Raw genomic sequence first — 25,287 nt, 5'->3', positions numbered from 1 at the left:
CTCTAGCAATAATCTTGTTTGTGACACTTCTCACCTGATAGCATTCTGACAGCTCCCCATAGCAGAAATGCATTTATGCAAGGGCTATTTTATATATATGCATACTGCAGTTTTAGATCCATATTCAAATAATTCCTAAATAAACTGTTGAGCTCTATAATCCATTGAAATGATAATAAAACATAACATACAAATTGAATGATAAAGTATTATGCAGGGCACAGACCTTTCCTGGAGGTATAATGATTGAAAAATATATACAAGATAGGAAGATAGACATATGTTCTGCCAGCTTAACCACTTGCACATTATGGCCTGACAAACAAAAATACAATAGGCTTAAATTTTTCTCAGGAAAAAAAACAAACTGGAAAGGGAAAAACACAAACAGAAATTCTGGATAGATTATATCCACATGCTAATGTAAGTATTAAAAAAAATGTATGCAGGTAAGAAAACAGACTCAGCTAAAAATATATTTTGTATTGTGTTTAGGAGACTCAAACACTGGAAAGATATTTAGGTATGGGATTTTTTTGTCAGTTGAATCATGATTAAAACCATATCTGGATATTCCGGTCACATTGCTCCAAGGATCCTCAGTTTCAATCAGTGTACCCATCTTCTGTTTCTGCCTACAGAACTAAAACATAAGATTAGCCCTTAACTAACTCTTTTTGCTTAGTTTTCGCACTTGCTTTATCAGTACCATGTTGAACGCTAAATATGGCTTCTGCAAATTTTAGTACATTGGTCTACATGATCCTCGAATCCATTTTTACTAAGACTTCTCAAAGAAAACGTTCACTTTGCTCTTCTGTTCTCTTTTTAAAATCAAGCTCATATTTTACCAAAATGGTGCAGATTCTTGCCTTGACTATATTCATATTTCAGAAAATTATATATGCAGTTTTAAACTTATTCTCATAGAATGTAAGAATGCAGTACTATGGTAAAGTCTCTTCCCTCTGCCATAATGGGTGATAGTTTTGTTAAATTAATTTTGTAACATTAACTGAGATTATAGTTGAGCTTTCTTCAGTGTCCCACCTCAGCTAGTTCCAAAGCCATCTAGATAAACTACACAATTGATGGACAATGGATAAAGATACCCCAAAACAAAGACACATATTTTATGAAAATCTTTTGCAAGTGTAAAGTAAGAAGTGAGTAGATGAGAAAAAGCAGGAAACACACAGTACTAGTTATACAAAAATAATTAAAATCTAGAAAATATGTTCAAGTTAAACACTGTTGGTTAAACACACCGTCATATGGTAGAACAGGATGTTTGGCATGTAACAATTCTATAGCTGTTATTTGAAAAAACATGTTAAGGGAGATACTGCAAGGAAAGGTACTTCAGACACTATCAAAAAGAATAAATAAAATCACCATCATGGCTTGGTCTGTGACATATGATGACAGACAGCAAAGCTAAGTCTCAGTCTGTAAAAACAATAAATTGAAGAAAACTGAAGGTAGACAGCACTTTGCTCTCACTCCTACTAGAAGAAAAAGGGAAAGCCAGTAGTATGTCAAAGACCCAGAAGGGATGGAGCTGTAAATTTTTTTTGCTAGCTAGCAACAGCTCCTAGATGTATGTGGGAACATAAGCCACAGTTTTATTTCAAGTATGTTACCAATATTAAATGACAAAAATGAGAATACTGTCTTTGATGTTGAAATGCAGGTCCTGTGCCAAGCAGAAGCAGCATTATTATGCTTTTTTCCTTTAAGTTTAAGCCCACACAGTTTCAATCCTACAGCAGAATCTCTGAACACTCTGATTGTATTGAATTAATTGGTTGTATGCTGAACAAGGTGTGTACATTAGGAGACCTGTTATTTCCATTAACTGTGACTTTCATATAATGCAAAGAGTTCATCTGAAGAACAAGGTATTCTTATACTTATATTCATATACAGGAATAAAGAACACCCTGTAAATAGTCTCAGATTAGCTGCTGTGGCCTTGTCCACACTAGCCACTCCCATGTTTTCTCTTGTTGCTGCAGCCATGTTGGGTTCCCAGGAGCAGCCATGACAGGATCACTAGCAAGGCAGCAGCTTGCCTACATAAGTGACCACAGCAAAATGCTGAAGTGGAAGGAGAACCACACTTAAGGAAAGCAAACTATAAATACTGGGCTTTTTTGGAAACACATGTATACAAAACCCAAATGCATTACCCGACTGGATTCTGCAACGTAGATGCAACTGCATCTCTTTTGTAGTGTTATAAAATATCCCAAGTTGCTTGGCTTTTCTTGCAACAGTTCTTTCCCCACACACACAGCCTGATATGATACGGGAATATTCCTGGAATGCAGGAAGCGCTGAACTATGAACAGCATTAGTAATGGCAATAGCTGGTTTCTTGTTTGATTACTGGAATTGCAATAACTCTACTATAATGTATAGTAAACTCAAAGCTATAAAATCTGTACTTACAGACATGTAGGAGCGTGTGCCAACAAACGAGTTTGCCATAGAATCTATCAGTTGTCCACTGACACCAAAATCACAAAGCTTGATTTCACCTCTAGAGTTTACCAAAATGTTAGATGGTTTAACATCTGGAAAAAAATTAATGGATGATTTATATTTATAATAGATAAAATGGGAAATTTGACAATGAAAGTAACATAAAAGGTAAGAATTACCATGTGTGTCCCTTTGTTTCCCTTCTATGACACAATTCTATCCCTTCTCTGGGAATACTCAGAAGAGATTTGGTTCCCTACCCAGGCCCATTTCACAGGCACTCAAACACAGAAAAACAAAAAGAAATTTTTAAAATCCCAAGCGTGAAAAGGCAGTTAGTTTTAAGTTTTGATTTCACCCTGTTTCTTGGCTTTCAAATATTAAGTTTGGGCATCTACATCCTCCTTGGAATGACTAACAATTGAGATAAATTTGTAAGTGTATGTCAGCATAACTCCTCTTCAATTATGTTCTTTCGCCTAGAAATGATCAATAAAGAGGCCCTACATATTTATTTTATAAAGGTCAATGAACTACAGCAGCAACACCATCATCCCTAACTTAGCCTTCATATGTACACAAGCACAAACCATCCTACAGCAAAACAGTTCTTGGAGCATGTTCTTGCTGTTCTGGGTTTTGTCTGGTTTTGTTTTTTTTGTTTGGTTGGTTGTTTTTCTGGGGGGCGGTGGTGGTCTTTTTGTTTGGTTGTTGTTGTTTTGTGGTTTTTTTTTTTTTTTAAAAGCCCTGAAAAAAATTATCCTATTATTGAAATTCTGCATTTAAAATGCTTTGAGATTGTTTACCTGTGACAGAACCCCCTCGTGATTTTGAATTCATCACTTTTTCCAAATGGAAATTTAATACGGGACACTGGTAGCTAAGCAACTAATAACAGCTATTTATGAATGCAAAGGTACAGAGAACAATTGTTTAGTATTTCTTTTATAGCTGTAAGATTTTTTTAAATATATCTTGCTGCTTAGCTGGTCATTACCAATGCATTATCGAGACAGGTGATCAACAGCTCACATTTGCAAAGTAACGCTACAGAAAAAGGGGTACTATAAATTGGGTTTGAAGAAAGAGATCAGCTCAGCCTATCAGAATTTCACTTTCGATTCTGCTATTCAAAAGCATATCCAGAAGTCTATGGTTTGTAGCATATTTTCATTTGCTTTTCACTTTTAAACACAAACATATTCCAGGTAGCTTTCATTTCAGTGACACAGGAACTGATCTTTGTTATGTCACCAGGATGTCACTGGAAAGATGATACTAATGTGGCTCCACATCCCTGGAAAAAGATCTCCACGCGGAAGGTTATGCCTCACTGAACAAGATCCATGGAGATTGGAAATGAAGACAAAACTGTGTTTTAGCTGTTTCTCCCCCAGCCCTCTTTTATTTAAGCTTTGTTTTGCTCTTTAAAGTCATCTACTTTTGGAAATTGTGGCTACGTTTTCTGGTTCCTGACATCACCTTTCTATATAACTGAAACTGTCCAGGCACACTGGAAACAGCATTTTGTGACGATTTGTGTCTACACAAGTTCTTCTAAGCTCAGCTACAGGACAGCAAGCCTTCAGCTTGTCTGCCTTGCTTGGAGCAAGCATCAGCCCACAGAAAATCCACACAGTGATCTAACACAAACTACTGGCGGGTCTTAACACAGAGAAAGTTGTGCCTGTCTACATCATCTTTCTCCTGCAAAAAAAATCCCAGCTGCTTTTGTCAGATACAGTCTTTCTCCTTATGGAGGGGGAAGAATATAGGCACGTATTTTGTGTGTACTACTTTTAATTCCCCATCCCTAGGAAAGGAACTGGCTTATAAACATTGCTCTCCTCAATAGATTTTCCTCCTGTAAGAGCAGCAGAGGTACTGGGCAGTTCGTGGAGCTGTTTACCAGGCAGGAAACATAATGTTACACTCTGGTTAACTTGGAGCAGGGCTTCAGTAAGGAGAGATTTGAGAGGCCTCCTGGGCAGACAGCCAAACCTTCTGCAAGTTCCACCTCCTTTGTGCAAATTTTGACTCTACTTGTAGAGACCTCACCACAAGTACACTTCACAATGAAAAGGAAGAATCCAGTCTAGGAGCTTGACCTATCAATTTAAAATGCCAGCAGGAAAAAAACCCAACACCAAAACAAGTAGATGGTGCAGCAAAGCAGGCAGCAGAGATTAGAGATACCCAGCTATCCAGAAATCTGCATCTAAAGTTCGGTGTAAAAGCAAGGTGGAAAAAACCAATGTTTGCAAAATATGCTGGAAGCACTGCAGAGCCTGAACAAATTATAGATATGGCCTCTAGATTTGTACTGCTTATCTATGCACATCTACTAGTTCAATTTAGAACAAAGACATAAATCCTCACTTATCTCTACAGCTCATGAATACTTCATGCTCATAATTAAATGGCAAAAAATAACATTAGCATTCCACTGTCAGTAAACCAAATAACATTCTCTTTATAAGCATCTTACATGCTCTAGAATCCACCTGGTCTTCTGAAGACTTAGGTTTTTACCTTCAGTGTTTCTCTAGCTGATTAATTCCATACTGTACCTTTCTTACAATAGCACAGCAAACCATGACTCCTCACTGGAATTTTATATAAAGCTTGCCTTTCCCTGAGCATTTTCATTTTCCTTGCAAGGCATCTAGTGTGATCAAAGTGTGATGTTTGGAAGGCTGCTGTCTTTCCACCCCTCTAAATGTAGCATCCCTCTAAATGTATGCTATTTTAACTCCAGAGTGTCAGAGCACTTCAGCAGTTTCTCTGGAAACCAGAGATTTGTATTGCCAAATGGAACAGGAATGCCAAGGCATCCTTCAAAATGTATACTGTAACTTGCAAGAAATGGACAAATCTAGAAAGTAAGACCAAATGTGCTACATAAGTGAAATATTTAAGTTTTAAAGAAAATTAAAGGACATTTCATGTATCATCCCAGACAACCCAGAAACAGAGCTGTGCAATTCTAGAGAAGTCCAGAGGGATGGATACATGACACTGAAAAGGGAGCTAGTTCATACAAAGAAGGTTCCAGGATTTACAGGATGTCTTGTAATCTCTGTAAGAGGTATGCCTACTCTGCCTGAGCCCTGCTCTCCTCCACAGGCACAAACCTCATTCATTCTGAAAGAAAGGTGGTCCTGGACATTATCATAACACTATCAGGCATTTTCTTTTGTACAGAAGTTACTGAGTAGCCAGACACTTGAGAACATATTTGTCTTGCAGCACATTATTGGTGTCTTCCAATCAATTTCAATTTCCCAAGGCAGGATCTCATGAGAATACTCTAGGAACTAACACACTAGAACAGACTATTGACAGCACACCTGCTCTGTGGTACCTTCTACCCTGGAGCTACTGGCTGCAACTGCAGCTCAGAAATCTTACAAAGCACCTTCTATGCAAGAGGAGATTTTCAAGAGAGAATAACACTCCAGACTGTGGTCAAAAACAACTAAAATTATGTTCTGATTAACTTATAGGATTTTTATTCATCCAGAGACAAAACAGCAAAAAAAATGTTTACATGTCTTAATAACCTGCAGCAATATACTTTGTAATTAGTTACAGGACATTCCTTTCGTTGTCATTTAGTGCCTTCTGGTACTAACCACAAAGGTAAATAGGACCATAGAAACAGCATTTTCTATAACATTCCTGTTAAATAAAGGTATTTGTAACAGGGAGATATTATGAAAATATCTACCATAGTCACGCTCCTTGCCCCTTTCCTTTTCTATGCCTGCTTTGTATCCCACCAGTTTGTCTTTCAGAAGTTTTGCAATTTCTATCATGTCTTTTCAGAGAGGACCAAAACAAAGCATGGCAGTCCAGATGAGCTAATGGTCTCTAAAAAGACTGTATTTTCCATTCCTTCCTTAATAAGCCCTAATGACTTCTTCCTTGAGCTGTCCGTAATGACAAGTGAATGCTTCTCCTCAGAGGTCACAGTTAGTTCAGGATACATCTGTGTGTGGAAGCAGTTTAAACTGAACCTCATGTTGAGCAGCTACCATATTCCATTCGGTGCTTTGCAGTCCTTTATGACTCTCATTACTTCTTGATCAATCCAAGCAAATGCGTCACTGACAAGTTTTGCTTATTTATTTTTTGGTCTTTTCTTTCAGATCAGCATTATTATTTATCTAACAGCAGTCTCTTGCATTCAGAACACTGTGTGCTAGCTTCTGCCCATCATTACAGAAAAATTGTTAACATTTTATAGAATCCTTACCCTGGAAGGCACTCCTGCGAATTTTTGCCCTATGGTGATGTTGCAAGTCCTTTGTTTTACTGTCCCACAATAATGCCAAAGTCTCAGTTGCACTAACCATCTTCAACTGCCATCAACTACACCAACATATAGACCTCCACCACTCTCTACCCAAAGAGAATACTCCATCTCTTACCTTAGTAATAGTACTTTGATGAGGTTGCACAGCGCAAGAAAAATAGGTGGCCTTAAACTGCTCTGTGTGCACTTAGTCTATTGAACACTTCATTAGAACACTAAAAGCTAGACAAATAAAGCATTAACTGAAGCTCCCGGCAACTTGATTTAAACTGATTTTTCTTCCCCAGTTTTATATACAGTGCAACAAAACCAGTAACATGAACACTTGATTTATATAAAATCTACATTAATGGGCAAGACTAGTCAAGAAACCAAAGAACAAGCTGGATGCCTGCGAGTTTCAAAGGAGGGATCCCATACACAGATTCCTCCCCCCTGCCCTGCAAGTCTTATTTTGTAGCATTACATTGCATCAAAAAAAAATCCCCAACCAAAAAATACTGAGAATGATGTGTTTATTTGTTGGGTTGGCAACACAGCTGTTTTGACATGAAACAGTTCCTTTTTTAAATAAAAATATATAAGCTCACATTTTGCATCTTACTGTTAGATGATGTTTTATAGAAACATCCATCTACTTTTCCTGGTAATCTCAATGGCCACGTCAGTATTACAAACTTGCTGATGTTGCCGTGTCACACACAAGTAATAAAACAGTAATGGAATAAATTCCTCCCTGAAAATGAGTTATCACCAGCTTTGCTCTCTTTAGATTTAAGAGCAAATTTTTTGGCCTTATGTTGCTATGGTCTCATGTTTAGTGAGGACATCTATTCATTTTTAGGTCTCCCACTCTCACCACAACACAAAACCAAAAAAACTTATTAAACCAAGCCCACCAATTGCACACATTTTTCCCCAGGGACAGAATGAATGAGAACAAACAGCACATGTTAGTTGTTGGTCACACTATGTCAGTGCAGTGCTAGATAATCAGAGGGCAAACTCTAGGGGCTAGAGAAAGTAAACCACAAAAATCTCCAATTATTACAGCTGTATCACCAAAATAATGCTGACCCAGTTATACCAGGAGAAATGTGCTTTTACTAGTACTATTATTTCAGGCAGGATTCAACAAAGAGGCAGTCTGGAGAAGCATAACTTTGCCAGAAAAAGCTTCACCTGCGCTACAAGGGGTTTCCTAGTATAACATATTGCCATTCTTATACTACACCCTTAACCCAGGGCCATGTGAATCCAAGAAGTTCTTGGCACCTAAGAAATTAAAAAAGCCTAAGAAAGTAAAATTATGATGTAAGCAGAGTTTTCTTCTGTAATTACAAAAATGCAAGGCATCTAATATATCAAATAGCAGAGAAGTCAGTACATTTACAATGGTATTCTTAGATTTTGAAGCCACATTTAACATTCAGACATGCATTATCTAAGCACGTTCTGACAACACTAAACCCTACTGCCACCATTTCAGTCTACATACTTTACACATATTACATTTTTTCCACATGCCAGTCCCTCCTTAATCACGGAGTACCACACAACAGTACAGCCAGTATTGAATTGGGCATCGGTCAACCTCCAGAAGAGAACTTCACACTGCAGGACACCATCTTGCTCATAAGTCTGACATGGAGGAAGCTAACGAGGGCCCTCCACAAGGAAGATAAGCTCTAACAGCTCAGTCTACTGTGCCAGATTACACACGACATCCAACTTACATACAGGGGTCTACAAATAATGCACAAAGAGCAGCCTGTAACACAGACAGACTGGAAGACAGTATCAAAGACAAGAGCCAGCAAATTTGGCTCCACATGTCAAGGGATGAGCAAGTTTGGCTCCACACATCAAAGGATAGAAACATTGTTCTGACTGGTTTTCCTTTTAGCTGCTAGCACTAGCCATAATCAACTTCCAAAATGTCATTTTAGCTCCTACTTTATCAGATATCACATATTTCAGTGAGAGTTTCTGCAAAAAAGTATACCAGGTCATGTATTCCTGATGTTGTCAGAAGACACAGTATGAAAACTGAGCTGAAAAAATAAAAATCACAATTTGTACATGGAATTTTACACTGCAGGGCATATTCAATCCAGTAACACTGAAAGCAGCGTAGAAGATGAACTGTTGTTGGTCCATGCACTTAAACTGTAATCTCTGAGGTAGCCAATGCTGTGAGGTTAAGCTGCACTTAAACAAGATCTGAAGGGCTTTACTTCGGATTTATCAGATTTACAGATTGTAAAACAACAACAAAAAATTGCTGTCTCAGCAGCCAGCAGAGCAAGAACAACTTAAAAAAAAACAAACAAGTAACCAACATGGTAACAAACCACCACTGTGGCTGAATTGAGAATTACAAGATACAAGAGTCACTCTTCCAGTATGCCCTAAAATAAGATGATCTCTCTCCCAGGAGTCTCCCTTATGCCCTGAAAAGAGACAAAAAACTTTGCAACTACCATCAGAAATCTTTACTGAGTCTACCTCCAGCCTCCTTTCTCCAGAAGAGAGCTGTATTTGATTGTTTAAAACAAACAAAAACCCAACAACACAAAACCCACCAAAACACAAAACCACAAAAAATCACCACCAAACAAACAAACAAAAATACCACAAAAACCCCACAAAACAAAAACATGTAATAAACAGTCTACTTCATGTGTAAGGTGATCCTACAACAGATTGTATGAACAAGGATTGCTGATTACTCTTTTCAGTCTGGCCAACAAATGTAAATTCAGACACATATTAATGTCTGATGAAGATGTTTTTATAATCTGAAGATTGATCTCACACACTACAAAACTCACTGAACAGCTGGTATGGTTTATACATACTGCATGATCACTGCAATGAATAGTGCCATTCAAACAAAACCACGAAATGCTCCATCTCCAGTCTTCAATTTACACTCATGTCAGGAATAATGGAATTTATTATTTTACCATATCAAGTGTAATTTTTGTTTAGTGGAACATGCAACAGATTAATGAAAGAGCTGGACTTTAAAAAGGGCAACTATAAGCCAAAAACAAGGCAGTGCATTTATTTTACAGTAAAGTAACTAAAGACCCTAGGAACGTAGAAACAACAATCTCATTTTACATAGCTTCACCATGGTTTTAAAATCATTCAAGTATAATAAAAGATGCAATTCTGCATGATAGAAGTCTATAAATAGCATGTGAATGTAAGGCTGGTAGAAATAGTGACTTTCTTTTAAAAGTTTTAATGGCAATAATGAGCGCTGAACCGTCAAATTAATTTTAGGTCACAGGTTTTAATTGTGAATCTCTCCAAAGATTTTGTTGTTACACTTAATAGATCTGTTACTATCAAAAGACTAGCAGTTGCGATGAAGAAATAGATACAGTGGGACAATGCTTTTCAATATAGTTCTCTTCATAGAGTTAATTATGCCATTACAAAACCCCACTCATAGGTATCTTAACTGTCTTCTCCTTCCTCATTCTCTCTGAGTACAGGAATGGAAACCACATGAAGAGCTTACCTCCATACTTGTCTCATTTCAAGTGCTGACATTTCTAAGAAAGGTACTGCCCACAACTATACTAGACAGCGTGTATCTTCACTGCAGCAACACTAGGCAATAGTTAATTTGGCCCAAGTGCCACTGCTGCAGGTAGAAATGTTTGAAAGCTTCTTCAATGCATAGCATTGCCTGAGACTATAGCCTCTGCTTCTGTACCTGTCTGTGCTTACCTAAAAGTTCATCATGTACTTTTTTGTGCTGAAAAAGCGTTCTTCTCTTCCCAGAAAATGCAGGAAGACTTATTTGGTATTGAAAGGAAATAGATATTAAATCACTCAGGTCCTTCAACATATTCCTATCTTCACTAAAAAGGGAGTACTTCTGGTCTCAAGTTAGACTCCCAGCTCTAGCACATACTCCCAACCAGCCAAGTCATTCTGGCAGCAAACAGTTTCAAACACATTCTGTGTGCACATATAATACAAGTATACCGCATTTAAGCATGGATTATAAACCCAGATAAACTGCAGTAAGATAGCAGAAGCTTAAGATACACGAGTCATAGTAAGAGATTTGGATGTAAAAAAAAAAAAGTTGCCTTACACTACCCAAGAAAACCCCTCTGAATCAGTCATATTGAACCATAAAGACTCAATCATAGAAAAAGCACAAAGCACATATTATAACTTGAATAAAAATTATATTCAAGAAGAGTTACAATGTAAAATTCTCACCTCTGTGCATTATTTTATGCTTTTCCCTCAGATATGTGAGTCCTTTTATTACCTAAAGACAAATAAAAGAAAATTTTAATTTATGAAACAGAAGAGATAATTGCATGCTTTGTCTGTACAAGACTTCCAGCTGAATGCAACAGAACAGAAATCCCCAAATGTAATCGCTGTAAATCAATATTTTATTTTAATTTGTACCTCCAGCTCAGACTAGAAAAAGTCAACCAACCCCTTACTGGAAGTTTTGCATACAGAGCTTGTTGCACAATAGATATGAAAAGGTAAAGTTCAAAATTTTTAAATGAAGTGTTAATTCTGTTCTTATCCAGAAGCATCAGCTGATACAAAAGCAGAAAAATCACAGCAAACACAATAGAATGTGTTACTCATTCCAATGTCCTGAGCTACCAAATAATGACAGGTACAAAGACTGCTTTTTAAAAGAAAGCAACACATTAAAAATCTGGTACTATTTCTCTCTCCCACATCCTTCAGTCCTGAAATGGCAGCTTCCTGGATCTGGTATTACTGCACCAAGACACAAATGTACCCACTTCCAGCCTTTGAGAGCTATGAACACTTACCGCAATGCTAACTTTGCCCAGTATCTGCTCTGGAATTCTTCCAGCCTTTTTCAGTACTTGATCCAAGGAGCCACCATCCTAATAAGAAATGTTTGATTAGTCAAGCTTTAATCAAATTACTCTAAAACATTTTAAACAGGACTGTAGTCTGAAGCCTAAATTTGGTGAGGAGAAAAAAGCATTGCCTTTCATGTTTGAGTTAACATTGTTATGGTGCATACCTGAAAAAAAAAAGAAAACCAAACCAACAACACTCCTCAGTAGGAATTAGTCAGTTTTATGATTATTTTAAAGAAACATTTGGCCAGTAACAACATCCACTCAAATAAACACTTCACACAATGATCTTCCATACTAGCATTTCCATGGTTTTGATCTTGTTAAGGAAGTACTAGCCACAAACAGCTATCAACCAAGCATTAGGAGTTCTACAGATTTCTGTAACTTTCAGTCCAATGCAGTGATGTGCATTTTTTTTTTTCTTGTCACAGCCATCCCATGATACACTCTCCCCCTCCAAAGACAGGAAGAGGAAGAGTGAAGCAGCATAGAAGATTTTATGATCCTGATTATGGGGATGAAAATTTATGACACTGGAAAAGACAGAGTTCTCTTCCTGAACATAATGTGTGCTGCTAGTGGCACCCCATGATCATAACTAAACCCAGATCCCTGTTCCCCTCATCTCCCAGATGAGATCCTACACAGAGAAAGTTGGCCTCTGTTACATCTGTATATCCAGGGTGACTTCATCAACTTCCAAGGATGGAGGGTTGATTTGGCACAGCTCTCAAACCAAAATAGGAAGAAATCTTTTTAAACTTTCATGGTAAGTAAGAGCCTTGCTAATCTTATTGGGTTAAATAAATTGAATGCACGCACACACACCCCCCCAGCAAAGTCAAATGTATTCTACTGTTGCCAAGAGCTTTTGAGAAGGAAAACTGTAAAAAAAAAATTATTTTTAGCAACTGATTCAACAATGCGCTTATGCATAAGTTCCAGATTCTCTAGAATAGAGACTATACAAACAAAGAAGGAATTAGAAAGTTAATTCTCAAATTAGAAAACAAATATCCTGTTGTCCGGATCAGCATTTGATATCTCCCAGTACTCAAGACAAAAATCCAACTTGAGAAAGTAATTGCCTTCTGCCTTAAACTATCCTTTTAAAGTTTTCATGCATGTAAAGAGAAAAGCTGGAATGCAAGGTTTTATTATTTGAGGACTAAAATCTAAAACTCTTAAGAGAAGGAAAGTATATAAATACTTATTCGATCATGTATTTTTGTAAAACACACCCACATATACCACACTTGATTAAAAATACACCAACAGAAAAAAGATGTCTATATAAATCTCTTGTATAACCAGCCTGCATTTCTGGACAGCTGTCTCTGCTGAGACACTAGTATATTAACAAAGATTTCACACAGAAAACAAAAAAACCAAAAAAACCACAAAAAACATTCCCCCCCACCCCGAGGACTACCTCAAATCCTGGAATAGGCTGAATACAATTCAATGGCCTAGTGTTCGCTGCAACCTTCAGTGTCTTTCAGGAGCAGACTCCAATCATTTTGCCTGTTGAATACCTGCTGCTAAGCAAAGTTATGCATTGATTTTGAATTTATGTACCTAAAAATATAAAACACTCAAATCTTCAAGTTCCATGCCTTTTCCACCTCCAACTTTTTATTCGAATTCATACTTATGTTTCATAGCTCACTGCTAAAAATAAGAATTTTGACTGGCAGTAATTGAAAGAAAGATATGTTCAAAAAAGACAATGGATATTCTCATCTAATCTTTTATCCAAAAGGAGACCAAAAACTTCCACCTAATGATCCACATTAAGACAATAGCTTAATGGCATAATTAAGACTACAATTTAAATAATCTACCTTCTCTATTTCATATCTTATTGATCAATTGTTCTATGTGCAAAATCTTGTATCCAGTCTTAGACCAGATTCAGCACTTAAACACCAGATTTCATACTGCCTTCTCTTAAACTGAAGAGATGTCTACTGTCAGATATATTGTTCCCTGCTTAAGAACTTGGAAACCCTGATTGTTCCTGTTAATTTTCTCATTGACAAATAAATAGAGATTCTTTAGACCTTTTATTTCTACATGTAATTATATACCACCACCACCTCTCTTTTGGCATGAGTTACCATACACGCTCTTTTAGCGACTGCAGATGTGCACGCTTGTAACATTTAATAATGTATTCTGAAACAATGCCCAGTCATTTTTAACATCTATTTTCCTATTTTTCATTATTCTTTTCAATTTTGAGAGACTAACTTCTTTATAATTACCAACAGTCATTTGTTTTTTGGGGTATGCACACCTTCTATTTGGCTAGCACATGCTTAAAAATGGGATCATGATCACTTATTCCTAGGCAACCATCAATTTCTTCTAAAAATTTCCGTAATAGAAGACCAGAGAAGCATTAAAACAATCACATGTACTTCCCAGAAAAAATAATGTTTCTCTCCAAAGAAACATTTTTTTCAGGGGAAAAAAAAAATAAAAAGGTCTTCAGATTTACTGTATTCCATGTTGTTAAAAACATCCTCTACTAAGCAAGTGAGGCAAAAAATTTGAGTGACCTTTAATTACTGAAAATTTACGTTTAGTGTTTGGCTCCATACAGTCAGAGAAAAGCAAACAGATATCGAGAAGAATGTGTACTTTTCTATTAAAATGAAACACAGTTAAAAACATTTTTGGCATTAAAAAAGTTGTGTAAGATCCTTCTGGGCTTGTTCACTTCCTATGCACTATTCTTTATGTTTGCATTTTCTGTAAAATTTGAAAAAAAGGAGACAAAATACGGATTCATCTAATAAGAATAAACTAGATTTTCATTATCCTAGCTACTAAGGACTACACAGCTGTAGCGTCAGAGTGATGTGGTCCATTCTGGATAAAAACAAAACTAAACCCAAATCAGAACAAGTATCTAAGTAACAGAATTGGATAAATATTTTTTAAATTAAAAAAAAACAAAAAACAAAGAGGACCACAGATAAAGGAGAAACAATTGGGAGGCTACATGTGTACAGTTTTGACTTCTATAGAAGAGCAGATACTGGAGAAGGGGATAAAACAGATCATACCCATCCCAACTTCAGATTTGCAGAGTAAATCTGAAACACAGTATTTGATTCTTTATTCATGCAGAAAGGTCTACTTTGTTAACCTAAGTCCTGTTGACTTAGGTTTTGCATTAACGGTCTGTTAACAACTTCAAGCTAAAACAGATTTATATGTACTTACCATATGTTCCATGCAAATGCTGATTTCTCCATCACTGTAAAAAGCTCCATAAAAGCCCACTATGTATGGAGAGTTGCACTCGTGTAGAACTTGCAGCTCACGAATGATCTGGTTTCGAATAGCTGGCTTGATCTCTAGATGAATTAACTGTAAAAATAATCCACTCTCTATTATTTTCTTAGTTGCAAAGTGCCATTCAGAAGGAAGAGGTTGTTCAGAGAGGTTTTCAATACCTAGCTGGATAAGGCCCTGAGCAGCCTGCTCTGATCTCATACCTGAGACTGCTTTGAGCAGGAGTTTGGACTACATGACTTCCTGAGGCCCCTTCCAACCAGAATTATTCTATGACTTAACTGTAAAATAATCCATCCTTATTTTCTTAGTGGCAAAGGGAAAATACTACAATACAGCATGAGAAAGCTGAAACATCAACACCCATGAAAAGGTGGGATTTCCATCTCTTCTTTTCACAAAATACTTCTCTATCAGAAACTTTTTATTCCAACACATTTTCTTCACTTATCTGGTTTTTATGGATAGTTCAGAAACTGAAGCTCTTTATGTCAAAGAAAAGCCATGAGCAAATGTCTTAAGGAAATGTGTCAAAGGTATACTGACTCAGAAACAGCTGCTGAAAAAATATCTGCACAGGTGTTTGTGAAGCATTAGTGGAAGTAATTTGAGGTTCAGCTCATTCAAAACTCCCCAAACTGAATCTAAATCTAAAGGCGAGATTACATAAAATATTTTTTCCACTAGACTGTTTATCTCATACAATACAAGAAGTGTATTTCTTTTGTGAAAGGGAAGATTAAGAGACATTATGAAAATGAGATTTTAGTGAATATATGAGAGGAAAAAATTGCAGTTCAGCTAACATCTTGGTTGCATCAAATATTAATGAATTGGGACAAAATTTCCTGTTAAACCCACAGTAGGTGGAAAAAGAAAATCCATTAAATTGATTTAGTTCAGGAAAACCTCAGTGATTTGTATGTATATTTCATAATTCCCACACCTCGGAAGTGAGCATTTTTCTTTGCTTCTCTCCAAACTGTCAGTGTACTGAGCATTGTTTATTCTTAAAATCAGTACATGCACATTTTCCTTTAGTTTTGCTGAAGATGACAGTGTACACTTCTTAAAAAAAGAAATACCTGAAGCCTTTCAACTTCTCAATTTAAAAAATGGAAATTTTCAGTGTAGTATAACAATGGGATCTGGGATTTGAGTGTGACCTGTGTTTTATCCTTCTCAAAGGCTAGGTTATGTTTCCCATGAACCACAGCAGCCAGCCTGCTATCTCACCCACTGCAGTACAACAGCATATGCCCTGACACACTGCCTTGTAACAAGTGCCACCTGTGCAAGGAACTTTGCTCCTGGAAGAAAGAGGCATGAGGTACCCAAACAGAAATAATCAGGCAGTATCAACAAGATGCATTTCCCTTACTGTATTGGTTCCCAGGGATATTGGGACATAGTGAAAGCTCCTCACATAAACAAAATGAGAATTAAGACATCAAGCTATTTCAGTTAAAAAACCCACTCGGTTCTCTTACAAACTAGGTCACAACTGCTATTGGTTGTAAAGCATAAAGCTGAATCACTGAAAAATACTCTCACCAGAAGGACAGGTACCTTTTTGGACAGAAGCCACCTGCACCCCACAATGAAACTATAAAACAGGAGATGTTACTGTACTCCAATGCATTCCCTCATTCTCAGTTTTTTGAGTATTTTCAGTATCATCCAGACACCCTTTTCTGGTCTGCAGCTGTGAAGGAAAATCTTAGGACAGGTGATATCTTTTCCATTCCTCTAAACTTATGGCCCAGAATACAGGATATGGTCACTTTTCCCTAACTGATATGTTTCAGTAACTTTTTAGGCCTTCTACTCATGAGTAAGTCTACTGCATTTTCTTTTAAAGATATATACCCAACTGAAAAGATCATATTTGTCAAAAAGCAGGGGAGGGGGCAGGGGAGAAGAAAGGGGGAATGAATGCCTACCCTTTCATTACTAACACATGGGACACTATTTCTGGAAAACTGGGAAGTTTAGGATAAGCAAGTGCAACCTTTCCTACTTTTTGAAACACATCAACTTCTCTGAAAGTTGGCATGAAATAGTCATTTTTTGTGTGTGTCAACACCACTTATTTCTCTAAATAAAATCACTGTATTTTATCAGAGACAACCTCCTTATTAAAAATCATCCCTAAGTTCCTATTTTTGAGGCACTCACCTTTCTTGCCATTATGAGACCAGAAGGCTTGTGAGATACTTTGAAGACCACACCACCATTTCCTGCTCCCAGCTCACTGATCTTCTCAAAGTCATCATCCTTCAGCTCTCCAACTTTTTGTTTCTGGGTAAGGAAAGCTTCAAGGCGCTTTCGTTGCTGTTCATCCAACTCTAGTTCTTCCAGCTTCTTCTGAAGTGCTTCCAAATTTGTCCTGTACAACAGAGAAAGAACAGCTCAATTATTAAGCTGTTTGAGCTCACCCAGTTGCAAGAGGAAGAGCAATAGAGAGCATTGATGTCAGAGATTAAATCTTCTACATTTTTGCACCTATATACATTATCTAGAACGATCCGACTTGTACAGTCATCCCCATGAGACACACACATATTGTCGGAACTCTGATTTAAGTAAACTGTTTTATTCCAGATCAAACAATGACAAACACAAACAGATGATACCCAGTTTCCCCATCTTTGAGGTTCTGTCCAAATTCATGCATGCTAAGTTTCACTACCTACAGGCGTGGCTTAATGACTCAGCATTTATGATCAGAGATCTCATGAATCACAGCATATCACTCCACACTATTTTTAGTTTCGCATTTTCAAGGACTGTGTTGTAATTTCCTACAGTTTGTCTAAATGTTTTATCTACTGATTTTCACATAACCATAACTAGTAATCCATTCAGAAGCTTCTTATTTAGATATCAGTAGAAAGTTATCAAGCACAGCCAAACAAACATGCATTAAAAACATGGCTACTGGAAACACAGAAGTCTCCTCCCCGCCGCCCCCCCCCAAGTTTAACTGAGGAAAAGAAAACAGCCCAAAGGTTTTAAGCTTACTTTTTCTTTTGTTTAAGGGCACATCTACTAGAAACCTAGGTTTAATGTCATTAAGCAATACAAAATAAAAATACAAAACTCTAAACAATAGTTAAATTTGGGACTACAGGGAGAAGTGCAGTTTCCCAGGAAGATTCTTTTTTAATAGCTTAACTTCAGATCCTATGAAAACACTTATTCCAGTAATATGACAACTTAAAAACTCATTTAAAATTTCCCGCGTCTAACTGCAACAATAAGCTGCTGCAAGAGTAAATACTTAACAGCAAATATCTATTTTGCTTAGCTAAATTTAATGCAATGTTCCAGTGAATACAGTGTTGCTACAATGAAAAACTTTAGGAACAGAATCTACTTCTTTAGAGTCTAAACCACTTCCCATTAAAAAAAAATAAATTAAATTTCACCAATAATCAGGAAAACTATTTCTATTCATTACTTCATAAAATGTCCACTTTCAAAACATGCTGTACAAGAGACATTCTCTGAATGCCCAGTAAGGTGTTGGTCAGTTGAGAAGATACAAGGTTGATTCTCCAAGCAGCAATGACAAATAAGCCCCAGACTCAATAGAAAGAGAGAATTACAGGATGAAACCCTCAACTCATTCATTAGAGAGCCTGCACTTCCAGGCAGGGTAACAATCTTGGTTTGACCGTACGTAAGGTTTAATTAAGGCAAATAAAAATAATATAAATATTCACAGCTCTTCCTTACGACACAATCACTCTGAAAGTTTAAGTGATAACACACTCCTACTTCATTTATCAATTTAAATATGTTAGGATGCAATTGCTAAGCTAACTTAGGAAGTGATAATGCTTAGAAGAACTAAATAGAGGAAACAGAATGAGACCTTTGATGGAAAGGGGAGTTCTGTTCAGTCTGTTATTTTGACATTTTAACAGTCCAAGCATAAGATCACCAGGCAACACTTGCGAGCAAGTTTCACAAAATACGCACTCTGGGGAAATACAATTTGGCAATGCTGCTCAAAACCAGAACAGTCTTACACAGTAAATTTTGATGTACTTACTGTATGGTGGTTATACTACCATAACTGTCTCTATACTTGATTTTCAGGCTATCCTACAAAGAGGCACATACTCTTATTTCTGTCCTTGTACCATGCTTTATACCAGTATAATCATACTGGAATATAATCCTACAACAAATATCCTAGAGTATCCATGATGAGAAATTTCCCTATGTAGATAAGCATGACTTACGGGAACATTCAAGTTAATCTGATTCACATACTCTGTTTTAAAGATGAACCATTAAGAGACATTTTTGAAATCTAATTTCTAAAATGCAAAACAGAAAGCAGATTAATCAGCGAATTATTTTTTTCCCCGTCAAATGGGCCCAACAAAGCAAACAAATCCCAGCCTGAACTCAAAGTAAAGTGTGTCTCTTCTAGATCACAACTGAACTAGCTCTTCTTACACTATGATCCCAAGATAAAAATAGGAGCAAAGTTAAGCCCCCCTTACTTTCCTACAATAAACTCCAGAACAATGAATGCAGGATGCAAACTCTATATTTTACCCTAGAAGATTACTGTTGAGAGAAGACAGACTTCATGGTTTTCAACGAAGTTACACTAGCAAATCCTGCCAGTATGGCACTCTGATACACTCTGCACATCAGACTGCCTGCAGTCAGCGAGGAGGTAAAGTGCTCTGGTTGGTGACTTGCGAGGCCAGGAATGCGCTGCTTGCTTGCTCAGGTCATTTGCTGTTGTAGCAGGCTTGAACAGCAGCAAACTTTCTACACACATTTGACAGATACATAAAAATCAGTGGTTTTTCATTGAGCAGTATGTTAAACATTGGTATTTTTAGAAAGTACAGATTATTTTTTATTCTATAAAACCCTACACAACTAGCAGAAATGGAGAACAGAGATCCCTCGTATTTTTGGGGCCACTTAACAAGATAGTATCCTTCAAATATTTCTTTATATTAGAAGCAGAGCAACTTCATAGTTCACATTCAGTCACTAAAAATTAACAACTTCATAGTGCCTTTTACCTGCTTTTACCCTGTGCTTATATCAAAATCATGACTGCCCAGAAAATATGGCCTACAAAGCATATTCAATTAATGAGGCAGTTTTATTGGATGCGACTTTTGCAGAGACAGATCTATTACTCTGTATCACTGCTTTAAAGAAGTCAGGACCACAGAGACAAGAGCTCAGCATTCACTACCTGGATATTATCTTTCAAAAGAAGCCAAGACAATTTAGACTATACAACAGAATTTAAAGGAACATCCAAACAACAGCAACAGTTTTGTTGAATTAAGTTAAACATCTCTGAAATACAAACATACCAAGCTCCTAAACATAGTATTTCAATATTAAATGCCCTTTTGATACACAGGGCCAGATTTTCAGAGGAGCTCAGCAAGCAACACCTTTAGCTCTCTGAAGTCTGCATATGGACTTAATGCCAAAATGGAACCAAACTCTCCTCCCCAAAAAATCTGTCCTTAACAGGAAATTTCATTTTCCTTCACAAAATCTGGTCCAGTAAGCCACAGCAACAAATGACCTTTATTTATAAGCTTTGAAAAGGAACTTGCTGTCATTTTAGGGATTACTGAAGAAGGTAGGGCTGCTCGCTTGGAAAAATAAAGAAACTGGAGACACAGAAACAGGATGCAACAAGGCTTTTCTTGCTCTGTTTTGAAGAAAACAGCTATTCAGTTCTTCTCTGAAGCAGAAGGAGTTTTCTGGGTTTGGAGACAACACAGAGATGTTTGAGCAGATGACTTGGAGCAGACAAAATGTTAGTGTGATGAAACAAAACACACTGTCACGCTGATGTTTTAGTAACAAAAAACTTGCTAGGATAGCATTTATCACATCTATGTTAGTCTAATGTACATCTGTATAAACTTTTTTTTTTTTACATAGCTCATTTCAATCTCAATAAACTTGGCATTCACTTAAAATACAGGCATTTCCTTGCTTGAAAGTATAAATTTTTGTTGGGGTCCTTGTTCAAACACTAGTCAGAAGATTCCAAAGGCTCTCATACATGGAAATGTATTGGCCCCATAAATCTCAGCACATCAGGTTTCTCCCTCTAGCATGTGGCCACCAACAAAATCACCAGAAATGTTCTAAGCCCTAACAATCAAACTTTCATTACTTGCAGTGACATGCAAGACAATGACAGCAACGAAGTTCTCAGATCTCACTTGAATTTTTCAGGACCAATTCTCTAACTGTAAAGTAAATTAATCTGAAGAATTTTTGTGAAAGATATTAACCCAATAAATGCATTGTCAGAACTACTATTCAGAATGTAACTATAAGTAACATTTCCAGTTAGTTCTATGATAATTGAATGACAGACATCAGGACAGAATTGATTTTTTTTTTTCATTCTGGTCCTTTTCTTGAAGCACTAAATATTAATCAATTTAAAAAGTAAATAGATAAATTTAAAAGAGTATTTCTGTCACCACAATTGGTGGTGGTAGTCTACTCTCAGTATTTCTAGGAGGCAGGGCTCTGGTAGTTTCAGTTTTGAACTCAAACTACTATAAGAATACTATCCCCTGACCAGTAACTATGACTGTTATCTGGACCCTTACCATATAAAAGCATCACAGCCAAGTTGCAGTGCAAAGTACATACAGTAACAGGCAGGTAAGTAAATCATTGCATATAAAGTTTTACAAATTAAACTAAACCAACACATAAAAAAATCCAGAAGAGGGAATACTTAAGTCAGTTCATCACTAGAACACCATGAAAATGTTAAGGAAGCTCTCGTAACTAAAAGTAGCAGCATGCTAGTGTGCTAATGCCTGCCTCCAGAAGGAGCACTAGTAGTTACTTAATCTTATATAAAACTTTTATTCAGAGACAAAGATTCCTATTAAAATTCATCACCATTACCTGCTGCAGTCTTAGAGTTGTTTTTTCACTGTCAAAGCCTTTGCCAGAGTTCCGTCAAAGCAGGAAATCATCAAATCACCTCAGTGCTTCACTGTTCCAAGCACTACTCTAAAGCAATAGGTTATCATTTAATTTACTGCTATCAGTTTTAAAGCCAAGCACATACTAAACATACTGCACTAGGGAAAGAATCCAGCTTTCGTAACGTGATCATCTGAATGAAGCCACAGGGAGGTCAGTGCTGTTTTCTCCATTCGTTAAAGAAACAGTGTAATTTCACAGAACACTATCAATAAATATATTCTTACTCAGCCAGCAGAAATGGATAAATATGCTGTATAGCTAGCAGACAATACCACTGTAGAAAGTGTAGTGTCTTAACCACTGGACTTCAGATGCAATTATTACAAGCTCTCTCTCTTCCAGACTAAGTGGAAAGTTGGAAAAAAAAAAACCCAAAAAACACTCAGGGCAAGTTTTTGGGGGAGTCATTTGTTTGTTTCCCCCCTTCAAGTGCAGCACCAGATACCAGGTGCTCTGGATGGGGAATTATTTCCACCCATACTTGATCAGATAGGATCCTTCCTAATAAGTCAACATTACTTCTTCCTTTTTGTACTCAAGGAAGTATGCTGACAGCGCAGTGTCCTCCCCCTAGTCACATGGCACTTCTGTAACCTCAAAAGTTTAAAAAGAAAGTAGAATCAGAATGCGGTCTCCTACCAAATACACACAGCCACACCCCACCTCCCCACAAAACAATGACCCTCCAATGTGTGTGGAGAAACTTCACCTCTATTACTGTCAATATAGACTTCGCAAAATCCAAAATCCCCATTTTAGAGGCCAGAAGACAAGTGCAATCTGACATCCTGGCGCAATCCACATCCACCCCTTCTGCAGCCAGTTTGTGGAATATCACAGAAGTAAGAAAGGTTTTCTGAAGAGAATCACAGCATGGGATACTGGCAGCTTTTCAGACTCAATGCCACCTCACCTGTATGGAAGCTCATCTAAGACCTTCAGAACTGTCTCATCTATCCCAGTACCTCACGTTCCTGACAATGGCTAAAAGTGGATGCTTAGGGGGAAAAAAAAAAAAAAGAATACCAGCTGTCAAACAACAACAAAAGAAAGTCAGTGCACAGCAACACCTCTAGTTACTGCTGGACTAAATGTTCTGTTCTCTGCTTCCCAGAGATGCACATGGTCTTATCCACAAACTCCTGAATGGACAAGATATGTCACAAATACCATCACTTCACCAGGTTACCAGGTCACTTTTTGAGCCTATCATACTGTTCCCTTAAAGCTTGGTTGTAGTTTTTTTTCAGACTAACTTTCTTTAAGCATCAAAACCCCCATGATTTATAACCACTGTAAACATGTGCATATCATACACAGGTCGGCACTGTAGGTATGTATTAGTGAGTTAGGGGGATACCGAGCAAACCTACATTTCCTACGTGCAGGTTGGGCAGGGAGGAATAACAAATTCTGCAGACTGCTCTCACCCTGTACACAAAGACAGGCAGAAGGCAAGAAGAGACTTCTCGGTTCATGCTTTTGGGGGCAGCCATCCCAGCACTGAAGAAAGCACTCCTGGAAGAGATGCATTAACATTTTATAGCATACTTGCTCTCTTTGAACCAGTAATGAGAAAAGTGCTGCCTTTAGTCTGCTAGTAGATAATATAACAAAAACAGAAAATAAATCCTTATTCTTAATTCATACTAGTAATACTCCAAATTCTTAAGAATTTTTTTTTTTAATTCACATTAGTGATAAGTTAATCATATACTCAACCCTAAAGGCTACATTAAAGCTGTACTCAACTCTGAAGTCTACTTTTGAGAGAGAAGAAAAAAATGTGGTGGAAGAAAAAAGAAAGCCTGACACAGTCTTTAACAGTAATTTGTCAAATAGTTGTTCAAAGTTATTACTATCAGTTTTGCAAGCTGAACAATTAGTATGAGTGAAAGCATAAAGAAGTACATTCACTTTCAGATCTACTGTCACATGAGGATACAGGCTTGGGGGTTGTTTTCCAGAACAGTGACAGTAATGCTTTCCCCAAGCCTACACAACAGTCAATTTAGGGAAGAAAGTAGGCAGTTCACTACATAATTTCCATGAACAACCTCAATCAGGGAGCTGAAATAAAGTATTAGGAACATGAAGACATTCTGTGGTTTTGAAAAGACAGTCTACTATTTTGCATGACTGTGCCAAACCCAGGCAATAAGACAAATTTTTATTTAACTTTTCCTTTAACAAAGAACAGTTCACAAAGTAACATGGAAGATAAAAGTAATTACAGTAGTCTCATAGCTTACTGCACAGGTGTCTATGTCTGGGCTAGCTCCAGTGCAGCCTCATAAAACTTGCAGTTAAAACAACAACTCAAAAAGATCCAAACTTGCTATGAGGGCAAAGGAGTCTCATTTTGGAAAAATACACTGGTTTTCGCTTCCTGCTTATTTTCAGTTCTTGCAACACATTAGAGGTCCTTCATAAATTACCCTTACCATTAGGTGGGATATATGATTGCCCAATACACCTGCTCATTTCTAGCATAAATTTTAACATCTGAAAATACCATGCCACTTTCACAATGCAACAGACATGGCAGGACATATTTGGAGGTTTAATACTGCCAGAAAAAAAAATCACCCAGTAAGAATAAGAGGCAGACAATGTGATTAAAAATCTATTTCTTAGTAAAAGGTATGTAAAACAAAACTATTAGAAAAGTATTGTTCTGTCAAAAAAAGTATCCTGCTAGACTAATTCAATGTTCTCATTTTTCTAAAGCTGAAAGGCATGTATTTTAAAGAAGAAAATATGCAATATGACTTCAAGTCTCCTGTTGAGTCTGCAAACAATGGGACAACTTAACTTCAAAAACTCCTTATAGGCTGAGCTGTTGGGTAAGAATCTTTGCTTTAAGCTTCCTCCCTCTTCTGCTTTAGCCTAACTAAGAACTACCCCATTAAACATTTCAGACTATTTTTTCTTAAATAATCTGAAGCATGCCAAATAACATGTTTGAATTGAAGACAGAGTTCACCAAAGAGAATAAAGCCACAGATGGAGCAGTGGCACAAGTGGACAGATATCAGATTCATGCCCTGGGTGCCTCTTCCTACCCGACTTTTTTGCAGCTGTTCCCAGTTACAGCCCTTTATCCTGGGTGGCAGCAGTAGCTGCCAGCAAGGCTCAGGCATCCCTTTCACATATTAACTCTGTGGTTAAACAATGCAACTGGTGGTTTTGGGTCTGTCCCGTCCCGTCCCGTCCCCTCCCCCCCCCCCCCCCCCCCCCCCCTTAACACCTCCC

General features: G+C 37.2%; 1 protein-coding gene across 1 annotated transcript in view; it reads right to left on the bottom strand.

Moving 5' to 3' along the window:
• Positions 1 to 25,287, bottom strand: part of MAP2K1 (mitogen-activated protein kinase kinase 1) — a 41,056-nt gene that overhangs the window by 5,639 nt on the left and 10,130 nt on the right. The window contains exons 2-6 of the mRNA XM_010572099.1: positions 17,185 to 17,395; positions 14,935 to 15,081; positions 11,641 to 11,718; positions 11,057 to 11,108; positions 2,455 to 2,579 (exon numbers count right to left, since the gene is read on the bottom strand). Coding sequence (XP_010570401.1) covers positions 2,455 to 2,579; positions 11,057 to 11,108; positions 11,641 to 11,718; positions 14,935 to 15,081; positions 17,185 to 17,395 — 613 coding nt within the window. The remainder of the gene's footprint in view (positions 1 to 2,454; positions 2,580 to 11,056; positions 11,109 to 11,640; positions 11,719 to 14,934; positions 15,082 to 17,184; positions 17,396 to 25,287) is intronic.

This window comes from Haliaeetus leucocephalus, unplaced genomic scaffold (assembly GCF_000737465.1).
Source record: "Haliaeetus leucocephalus isolate CR32 unplaced genomic scaffold, Haliaeetus_leucocephalus-4.0 Scaffold339, whole genome shotgun sequence".
NCBI lineage: Eukaryota > Metazoa > Chordata > Aves > Accipitriformes > Accipitridae > Haliaeetus > Haliaeetus leucocephalus.
Note: the sequence above shows the minus strand (reverse complement) of the source record. Positions and strands in the feature narration are given on the sequence as shown.